Source organism: Sinohyriopsis cumingii, chromosome 15 (assembly GCF_028554795.1).
Source record: "Sinohyriopsis cumingii isolate HCF-2022 chromosome 15, ASM2855479v2, whole genome shotgun sequence".
NCBI classification, from domain to species: domain Eukaryota; kingdom Metazoa; phylum Mollusca; class Bivalvia; order Unionida; family Unionidae; genus Sinohyriopsis; species Sinohyriopsis cumingii.
Window position 1 is genome coordinate 106,609,010 of NC_142975.1, and position 11,528 is coordinate 106,620,537.

The 11,528-nt window shown below is 34.8% G+C and overlaps 1 protein-coding gene across 2 annotated transcripts in view; it reads right to left on the reverse strand.

The window, feature by feature from the left end:
- Nucleotides 1-1,092: 1,092 nt before the first annotated feature.
- The window catches only part of LOC149782430 (neural cell adhesion molecule 2-like), a 189,514-nt gene continuing 179,078 nt past the window's right edge, over nt 1,093-11,528 (reverse strand). Inside the window, exons 14-17 of one of the 2 annotated variants that reach the window (XM_089933829.1) lie at nt 8,803-8,893; nt 4,368-4,404; nt 2,970-3,064; nt 1,093-1,341 (exon numbers count right to left, since the gene is read on the reverse strand). In XM_089933829.1, the coding sequence (XP_089789955.1) occupies nt 2,991-3,064; nt 4,368-4,404; nt 8,803-8,893 (202 nt within the window). In that variant the 3' untranslated portion in view covers nt 1,093-1,341; nt 2,970-2,990. Of the gene's footprint in view, nt 1,342-2,969; nt 3,065-4,367; nt 4,405-8,777; nt 8,894-11,528 lie in introns of both variants that reach the window. The other variant, XM_089933828.1, reaches the window with a different exon arrangement.

Here is an 11,528-nt window from a genome sequence, read left to right on the forward strand (position 1 = left end):
TCACGTCACTTCGGTACTTTTATTGTTATGTGCTCCTAGCATGTACCATAAGTATTGTATCATCCCTTAGGAGATCACTGCCTGTGTTATATTTTATGCAGTCTTCACCAACATTAATCATATCTCTTCGGAGAATGTTAATGGATGCAATATGGCTTTAGGGTCAGCCAGGATGTTCCTCAAAATGGAAAATATACTTTCAATTTCTGCATGGGAATGTGGCAATATCAATTGATTTCCGAGTTCTCTACCTTAGATCGTTCCTGATTCTGGATATACTTGACCTGTAGCCTGCCAGAACGTCTCAAAATATGGTTCTAACTGTTTTGAATGTGGAACGGTCTCCTTAAAAGCGACTTTATGGAATGGAATATGAATAGACATGTATATACATGTCCCTTTGAACATGACACCACATCAAATCATTGCATGCCACCAAAGATGTTTAGTAATGTTTAATCTGACTGCAATCCATGAACAACTTTAAACGTTTTCAAAATAACTACCAAGTAAACATAGCGAACGCCAATGATTAATTTAGGTTATTGTCTGTTGAATTAGTAATTATCTTGTATCAGATGAAATAATACCGGAAATATACTACACTAGTACCATGGTATATAAAATGCAAAACATTTATCTTTCAGAATGTTTGTAATAATATCTTTAAGTATGTGGGAGCTGTAAATGTAGGACAGGAAACACACCTCGTCTTTTGAGGTTGACATGTAAGCTAAAGTAGGACCAAAAGGTCTGCAGAATAAATGACTGTGGTATAGATGTAAGGAGATGATGTTGCTATATTTTGCTAATTCACATTTTGCCAATCTTCTAGTTATTATGTGATTCATCCGTACTGTAGATAATAGTACTGGTTAGTACTGTAGATAATAGTACTGGTTAGTACTGTAGATAATAGTACTGGTTAGTACTGTAGATAATAGTACTGGTTAGTACTGTAGACAACAGTACTGGTTAGTACTGTAGACAATAGTACTGGTTAGTACTGTAGATAATAGTAATGGTCAGTACTGTAAATAATAGTCAAATTTCATAAGGAATCTGACAATATAAACATAAGTCAAACAACGATTAGATGGTATGAATATTAGCTCCAAGTCATTTTTAATGTGGAAACTGGTTATCATTGTGGAAGGTATTTGGAAAACAAAACCAAACATAATGCTAATCACTTCATTGTGATGGGAATATATACTGAACCAGTATTGATTAGAGTCTAACTTTGAAACAAGCTCCTCCATGTGCCTGCTCTGAACTTTGTTGATAATCAGTAGTTGTATCATGCTTTTATCACAGTATTTTCATAATCTCTCTGGGAATCTGTAAATGAAATAAAATGTATATATACTAACAACTTTAAAATTGGCCACCGTAGCAGCCGTATAGGAAATGGATCACTTCCATTCTCATACAGACAAGCCAAGCATTATTCAAAGTCTTTAAATTAATGCTCTATACCAAAATGAACATCCACCATGGAAGAGTAGTGATAACAAGATCTTCAAGATGGCACCTGCTTCAACTAGATCAACTTCACGCCATAAAATGTATTTTGATGAAAACTCCAGATCAAAAAGTTTTCCTAGGAAGGAATCTTTGAAACCTTGGCTGTACAAGAGCCCATAAACACAAAATACGTACAATTGATTCCGTTTTGACAATAACACAAGGATAAAAAACATCTGTACAAATATTGAGGAACATATGTGGATTACGATTAACTTCTCACAACCACTGGTGACATACCATGAGCAAAAATATGGTGTACAATGTAATGTTGCATTTATTCATGCAACGCCATCATACCCTTAACCCCCAACATCAAAAAGGACTTTTGAAAGAGTGGTGATTAACAACATTTATGACATCTCTCCAAAACTCGTCCATCTGCCTCTTAATATGTATCACAGCATTCAAGAGCAACATCCCAAAGAGAATTATCAAACAGACAGAAATCACTTTACAGGTACATCTGTTAGGAAGGACACCGTTGGTATACACTGTTTCAGCCATTGATCGCAATGAAGTAGTTATAAGTTAAATTCAACAAGAAATATACCAAATCCTTGACTACTTTGAAAATATGCACATAAGTGGACCACATAAGTGTGGACAACCATCAATGGCTTTTGATATTACAATGCATAATATGTTCAATTTATCAGTAATGTGGTTATGGGCACACAGATGTTTGATATTGAAATATCTAACGTGTTTGATCAGTTGAATGTTCGCATTGACATTTCCAAACATGCAAGAAGTTAATGTCTGTCACACAGGAAAAAAACGCATACGTTATAACCAGTTAGCTCAATGTCAGTTATCATTGGCCAGAATCCAAGAAACCGTTATGCTGATAATGCACCTAATACAACTGAGGCTTCAGTTCAAACCTATGCCAAAGTGGATATACAACAAGACTTTGTACAAACTGTGATTTTTAGTCCTGGTATTTTTGCCCTGAGTATTAATAACCTAGGGTTACTGTTGGGTGAGTGGCATGTATGGGGGTTTATTTTCTGACATGATATGAGCCTACTATAACTTAATAATCGATTACCTGGAGACAACCATTCATCATACTATTATGAACAGTGTTGCTCGGCATGTACTTGGAATAAAAATCTTTCTTATTTAGCAAATAGCATGGTTAATAATGGTGGATACTGCTATTTAATTCAGTAGGTATACGCAACATGATATTCAATGGATCACTTTCAATAAAAAATATCTCAATTAACTAGAAACAGAACTATATAAAAGTGACAAATATATGGATTTACAAGAGAGTACTCTGCCTTTAAACGATTAGATAAATATGTCATATGCGAGATAGATAAATATGTCATATGTGAGACAAACACTATGCATTCTAGAATACAACTTTATAAGAGTTTGTGATGACTAGTCTTTATTTCTAAATAGAAACAAATTTCTGATGAGGATACCTGTGGATGTCTTCGGACTCTTCAGTGAGCTATACATCTGGATGTCACTGTTTGCATAGGGATGCAATTTTTCATATGAATCATTCTCTGGGGACCTTAAATAAGAAATTGGAATATTAGCTGCTGTGCCATATCTAATTGTTCAAAAAGCATTCAGCAATAAGTGTGCATATGTTTGCTTTTACTAGATTCTAATTATTTGCACCATAATGTAGTTGAACATTTTGTAACTGAATTGATTACTTCTATCTTGTCAGTCATGACTTATCTGGCCTGTTTGTACAACTATTCCTTAAAGCAACATGCAGCAAAATGAAATTTAAACATCTTAACTGAGTTTTTCAAAAACTGGTTTGTTTCACTTTTCAATAAGTAACAGTACATAGTAATGTAAGATTATCTTGGTATTGACTTTGGTTATCACACCACCAACAATATCAATTCTTATGTGGTCTTCAAGAGTGTCAGTACTCAACTAGCACTGCAGCTTTGATTTGAGGATGTTACGGTACGAAAAACTTCGATCTAACTGCACACTTTGCACTTTAAGCATCAGCTCAATTTTCACATTTAGGTTATGTCTTTTTATTGAAACTAGTTTTCTTACTGCTGAGAGTCCTCTGTAATTGCTACACACAATCTACATGAGGACCCCCCCATTCCATTACTTTGTCAACATTGACTGACTGCGTTTTTTTTTATACCTTTTGTTCAACAGTAATGAGCAAACAGTGCGTCTATATGATCATTTCCAAACTGTTTTGTCGATAACACTTTTAAGGAAAGTGTTAGAGTCAAACACAGTTAATGCATTAAACAAATATTATAATTGTGAACTTGTGAACTCTGCTATATGATTCCGTAAGAGGGGCCATAAATCTATTTTTCCAAGGTACATAACTGCTAGCAATGTTGCAAGTCTATGCTTCATGGTATTGTATTACAAACGTCCTGACTACAATTATTTCTTAAGAGTTTGTATCTTTCTGAATAACACATATCTTACTGGGAAGGCTTTCTTTGAAATTCATTTTATTAGTGGAATTAAGTTACCATTGTCAAACACTGCTTGGCTGACGCTACTATCAGTCATATAACCTCCATATATATCAATGACATGCTTGTTCAATTACCCCTTCTCTGATTGCTCCACAAAGAAATTCTGTAACCAGGATCTAGTCGTCTTTGAATGAAACTTAGCTGACACATGTATTGACTGGCTGACAATGAAGTGACTTGTTAACTAGAGATATTAACTTTTGAATTTAACTTCATTCACTTGATTTAATTTGGACAGTTTAATGGATGTAAAATATGAAACCATGTGCCATTTGGAATAAAGTATGATTGAAGACAGGTTGTCAGTAGCATTCAACCTTCTGTTTGAACAGTGTGTACCTTTTATCAGCATTTCTGTCGTTTTCTGATGCGACACCTAGGGAAAAAGATACACATAAGATCAAAATGTCATAAGAGTCGGTATATTTGTAATATTATAGTTAGTAAACTGATATGCCATAAGAATTTGAATTAAATTATGAATTTCTGTGTTTCTGGGGGCATTTTAAAACTGCCTGATAAGAAAATAAAATAAAAGTACGTCATTTATACTTTTGCAGTTCACTATTTATATCACATTTTCTTCATATCTTTAAAGCAAAATTAAATAATCAAAACCAATGCACTTAAATTAAACAACTATCATCATGTCTGGGCAAGAAGGTATCCATTTAAATTCAATTATATAGGTCAATTTACTTTTTACAAAAAATCTATGGATTTCGCAATTGAAGGGTTCCGTATTTATAGTAGCAAATTATATCCTAAAGTAACGTGCATAATGCTGAATATGCGTCTGTTTTCCGATAATCAACACATGATTGGCTATTGTTTAATCTCTTTTTTCCCTTTGACTACCCTGTTTAGTTATAATTTTTAACATGGCCGGACTCACATTCTAAGGATGTTCATGGTTATCTTCAAATTTAAAGTTTCCAGAATGTTTAAAGATACACTTTAAACGTTTTGGGCAATAGTATCATTGTTCGCAAAGTATCACTTTGGAGAAATGATTGATTTGTTCTATTTTTACAGCGCATCAGCACTGTTAGGCTATTTAGCGCCATAGAAAAGGTTATATGTAGGATTATTTAAAAGTGATAAAAGGTTTTTTATTGACCAGCGATAAAAATTCAAACAGTTAAAAGTGAAACGATAAGATGGTAAGGGTAAAATGTAAAGCTTCCCGATCAACATGGAATGTAAATGGGGAATGTTAATGAAGATTTAGATGAAAACGTATTATATAAAGAACGGTATATACATTACACAAAAATGCTCAAGGTGATATCATAAAAGTTATATCTTATAATAAATGTTTACTTCTTTCAAGAATGTTAAATACAAGAGATGTTTATTGTATCAAAAGGTTCCTTCAAGTCATGCATACTGTAGCATTGATCGTGCGTATGTTAGAGGTCAAAATATTATATCATAAAGTGCTTAAGAGTGAATGGTTCATTGCAAGAAATGCACTCTGGTGGGTCTTCGCCTTTTAGCATGTGGGAATGAGTTATGTAAGGATAACCAATTCTAATTCTTGCAATGACTACCTCCTCCCTACGCATGAGTCTGTAAGAAAGAGTCCATTATCCTAGGGTTGGCTTGATTGCAGTAAGTTTTGGTATTTACTGCATCATTTCATGATACCTGACACCTCTGATGTAAACACTCTTTGATTCTAGGTTTAAAATCAGTAATTCGGTATTTTAAAATCAGATGGTTCTAGGCATGTGGCCATTTTAGCAACGCGATCTGCTTTTTCATTACCTTTAATACAAATATGTCTGGGTAACCAACATCATACTATATTGTGTGATGTACTCAGCTCAGTATTTGTGATGAGAATATTGGCTAATAATGGGTTTTCCAGCTTTATGTTGTGTAGTACCTGAAGTACTGATAGTGAGTTGAAGAAGACGTTGCTGTTTAAAATACGTTTGCTTTTGGTATATTGCAGAGCAAGGTCTATTGCTCGGATTTCAGCTTTAAAAAATGGATGTACCATTGGTAAGCGAACTTGTGTTGTGTGTTTTCCACTAACGATGGCTGAAACAACCTTTTCTTCATACTTTGATCCTTCTGCATAAATTCTTGTGTTGTTTTTAAATTGGTGAGTTCATGATACAAGTTGTGGAAGATGGAAGGGTTTGTCTAAGATTTTTCCATCGCGTTATGTAAAAAGTACTTTTGGATGCTCATGTAGCCAGAGAGGTGTTTCCAAACTGCATGTTTTCTGAATTTTGAAAGTTCAGTTTTTTACTGTCAAGGTTAGGTGATATTCTAATGCCAAAGGAAGGTATGCATTTCGTTTGTTTTGGTATAATGTTTTGTATTTGGGTTGAAATTCAGCCAAAAAGCAGGGTTCAGAAGGTTTCATCTTAAATTGAGAGCATACTGTGCGAAAAGCATTTCTAGAAGGATGTGTAAAGGTGGTTCATTCGCTTCAGTGAGAAGGCTTTGACATAGGGATGTGTTAAATGCTCCCAGAGCGAGTCTTATTCCTTGATGATGAATTTGGTCAAGCATCTTCAATTATGACTTTCTGGCTGAACCATAAACAACACAACCATACTCCAGTTTGGAGCAAATAAACGTTCTATAGAAATTGAGGATGACTCATTTATTTTACGGATCGTGTCCCAAGTCTTCTTTATAGAGTAACGAGAGTTTAAAGAAGAAAACTATTTCTTCCATGATGTTGGTTGCAGTGAGCTTTGCCTGGAGAATATGGTACGTACTTAAATGCTCGGGCTTCGTACGATTATTAAGTTTTCTCAGTGCTTCTTGGCATTGTCTAATGGCCTCTTTACATTCTTTAATGAACCAAGGTTTTTGGGGTCTTTTACAGTTCGGTTAGGACTTGGGAATATATTATTCTGCAATCACAATTAAAATAGTAGTCAAATGCTGAATAGGTTCATTAATGTTAAAAAGGGTATCCCTTTTGAACTTAGTTTTATAGAGTGTTTCAAGCTTAGCCCAGTTGGCCTTCTTTAAATTCCATTGTGGAATTGAGTCAACAGTTGTAGCATTAATATTTTCAAGGGAGGATGGAAAGTGATCACTGCTGTAAAGGTCATCAGCGACCTTCAGATCATAGTCCAAAAGCTGTGAAGGAGAAAACATTATCAAACTGATACATGTATAAGTACCGGTTCCTGGATGTAAGTATATCAGAGATTTGGTGTTATATAGACACAAATCATGTCTAGAAATGATGTCTTCTACTTTTCGGCCTCTGTCACTTATGTGATATGATCCCCATAAAATGTTATGGGCATTAAAATCCCCAAGTAAAACAAATGGCACAGGCAGTCATTAAACACGATTGTCTAATTCATTTGGAAGTAGGTTGGTGTTTGGTGGTATATAAATATAACAAAAGGTAATCACCCGATGTAGCGTGACGCTAACGGAAATGGCTTGAAAATTTGTGTTTAGAGGGATGACACTACAACAACAGAAACACCTCCTGATGTCCTATCAACCTTTTTTGAGTAAGTGCTGAAAAGGGAGTAGTTTCTAAGTGTGATGTTGTCTGTGTCTTTTAAGAATGTTTCCTGAAGGCATAGTTCTGCAGGATCATGTACACTGAAAAGCAGAAGAATATCATTGTAGCTGGTTTTATGTCCTCATAAGTTCCACTGTATGACTGTGTTCTTCATTATGAACTTAAAATAAGGACGATGTAATTACATTTGACTTTATGTGTGGGGAATCTATGTGCCTATTTATCCAGAAGAAGAACGGGATCAAAATATTTGATGTTAGGTTTGGAGCCACCCTGAGTACATGAAACAGTTTCTTCTGCATCCATGTCCTCAATGTTGCTAAACCAATTATATAGCTTTATGGGATCATCAGATCTCTTTTGGTGCCTATTTCCTTGAGATCATTTTTTTACTGTTTGGGGATTCTGGTGGTGATGTGTTGTTGAATGTTGTTTGAGTAGAAACTGTGTCCTTTTGAGCTCTATAATGTGGCGTGTTGGAGCTTGATGGTGAAGCAGGTGGATTTGGTTGTGTTTGCACATCCTCGGTTGGTTTTGGATTGTTTTGTTGGTTGGTTTTGGATTGTTTTTCACCACTGCTGAGAAGGTTGGGCCTGAAATGGATGTTCTAGCTTGTGCAAGCTCTCTGGTCTCTGGATAGGGGATGTTGGAAGTGTACTTTACCCTCTGTATTTCCTTCTCTTGCTTTCATGTATCACAATACCTGGAATCGGACTGGTGCTTCTTTCCACCGCTGACACAATGCGGAGTTGCTTTACACTAGGGTTCCTGATGAGAAGGGTCTCGGCATATGCCACATATTTGACTTTCGAGCATTGGTCTTCATGATGGCTGTATTTCTAGCACTTAAAACATCGAAGAAGATAGGGAATGTATATCTCAACCGTAACTTGTAAAAAACAAACCTTGACTACTTTATGTATTGTTGGCTTGTTGAAGGTGAGTATAATGGTGTTGGTGTCCTGCCAATTTTGTTGTTATGTTATATGCAGATTCTACGTATGGCATTAAGACCTTCATTTTTCATCCCTTCGATGATACTTTATGTCGATGACTACAGCTAAGTCACTAATGCGAACAACAATTTTTTCCATAGATATAACATCATATCCACAACAAAACAATACAATCTGATTTACGATTTGCACAAATCAAATAAAATTTAATTAAGTTTGGCACAAAATAAATTAAAAGTTAATTTACTTCTGGAATGAAATAAATAGAAATTGGTTTACCATTAAGTTGTTGGTATAGATTCACCTCAGTATCTGTAAAATGTAGTCCATCATACTCTTTTCCACTGTCCACATCTTGTTTGACAGAAGTGCCTTTTGCTTGATTTTGTCTTGTGCTTGGGAGAGAAAGTAAGTTTCTTAATGAAATGAGTTTAGAGGTTGAAGAGTTAAGCTAGTGCATCAAGCTTTGATTAACTTTGTACTCAAATAACGGTTAATCATCTTTTCCGCTAATTATGCTTCTTTAATGCATAAGTAATCCATTAGTTACATAATTGTGTTATAATATTTTGCACAGGCTACTATGTTGGTATGTAGCTGTTCACAGTAAAATAATAAAAGAGAAATGAAGAATGTTGTATTTCTTTTGTTAATACGACATGAGTCTATAGTTCAAAAGTCCACAAATATGGCATGCTAAAACGAAAGTAATTTTAGTATCTTTGAAATGCTAAACAAGATGGCTGCCATGTATATATGGTCTTAACACAGCTCCACTTAACTCCATGAACTTGGTGTAAAAACTGGTGTTAAATATGCTAATACCTGTAGCCATCATTTATACTGTGGATTTATGACAATATTAAGTTAGTGTAAGTGAAATTTTATGTGCACATGTTCATGTATTCAAGTGAATTTGGAAACCTGTTCAGAACAAAGGATTTTTGGCTATCCAAGATGGCTACCAAAGTGGATATACTTGAAATTGATCTACACCTACCATATCTGAACTTCAGTTGATACCAACTCAAACACATTATGCAAGTTTCATTCAAATGTTTATGGATATGTGCTAGTCATAAATAAGGATCTGATATACTTTTGCTATCACTGCTATGAACAAGCTGAAAATATCAGAATCATGGAAACATTTAAATACCAGCCTTGTAGGTTCCTTACTCAACACACTCAGCTCAGCCTTTTCTGCATCATTTTCTGGCTTTAGTATGTCTGATATACCTGAAGATCAGAGCCACACAGATAATCCCATGCAGGAAAGTCATGTTCAGAATAAAAATGAAAACAATGGTGCAGATGATGATCTGGAATTATCCATTATGGCTGACACTCCAGAATTCTTGAGGGTCAAACATAATAAATACAGTATCACTGTGAATATAGATCCACAAAAGTTTGAGTTTGTAAAACAGATATTGGATTCAGAACCTTGCATGACTTCATGTAGTTCAAGTGTACAAAATGGTATTATCTACAGAACACAAGAGAAAAACACTGTGACAGCTCCCGTACAGAAAAATCTCACCAGTTCACATGAGCTGCTCATAAGCTGCACATGAGAACCTTGTTAGAAATGTATGCAAATTGGGTAGATTTTGCAGGCTTATGTGTGCAGTTTGTTAGATCTTGTGAGCCAAGGAAAAACTAACCTGATTCTCACGTGAGCAGATTTTGCTCACGTGAGAATCTAAATTTTCACATGAGAAAGTAGAACTTAGAAAATATTCTTTTCCATTACATACAACTATGTTTGAAAATAAGGCAGAGTTCTAATTTCTCACGTGAGTTATCACGTGAGAAACTTGGACTTTGATTCTGATTAAACACTTATTTCAAATTTATTCAAAGTTGGATTTTCTCACGTGAGTTATCACATGAGCAATCTGGACTTAAATATTTTGTGTAAATGTTGAATGTCAAGCATCCCCATTATTGTCAAACAGACATCATTTCTATTTTGCACTTGTTCATGTTGCTTTGTTGTATTTTTTAAATTTTAAAACATCTTCAACTTATTTTCTCACAGTGAGTTTTAATCTTATTTTGACCCAACAGGCTCCTTGTATTTGAACATATTAAGGTTCATTTCACTGTTCATAAAACGAAACAGTTCAGAATTAAGGTCTCGTATAACCAGACTACCCATTAAACTTTAACAGCTGTCAAAGAATAGAGTTAATAACTTGCATACTGATCGTGGTTAATGTTTAATAAAGTAATCCGTAAAAAGGTGAAATGTTTCTCTCCCCAAAATACACAGTTTACAAATATAAAAAGGAAATATAACTTTTGCCCTAAAATGAATCCTATGTTCCATAAACATATGATGCAACTCCTTTATTCACAAACTTCTAAAACCCCACTATAAAACTGTAAAACAAATACACAGCCACATATCTGGGAAAAAAATAAACATTGATGCACAGTCCTTTTGGCCTAATAAACTCTCAAGTCATTTTCCATAAAAATTGGAGAATTACATAAACCATATCGTTTTCTTCCATGCCTAGCATTCGCACAAAAAGTTAATACAATCTTATACTTACTGAATTGTGTAATTCGACTTAGGGGTCATCCATTTAGTACGTACGCAAAAATCTGGCAAAGCTTGACCCCCCCCCCCCCGCGTACGTACGCTTGACGCACCCCTCCCCATATTCTATAAAACGGCCTATGTTTAATCCACGCAGAAACCATAAAGGATTAATAATATTAACGTGTTTAATAAAATATTGTCCACCGACGTTGAATGTCTGGCATCAAAGAAATACGCGGGGTAACATTAAACATTTGTCTAGTGTCCGCCAAAATTCAAACGCCAACTGAACAGTCGAACAGGTTACGTATCAGACAAATTATTATGGAGGTTTCACCCCAACCCCGTTTCCTATGCATATGTACATTATCAGTAAAAAAAAAAAAAAAAAACATGTACTGTACATAAAATTTAATAAATCCGTAAGAAACTGCCTAATCCAGTCGTGTTTGGTTGTGTAGCTGTTTCGCACTGTT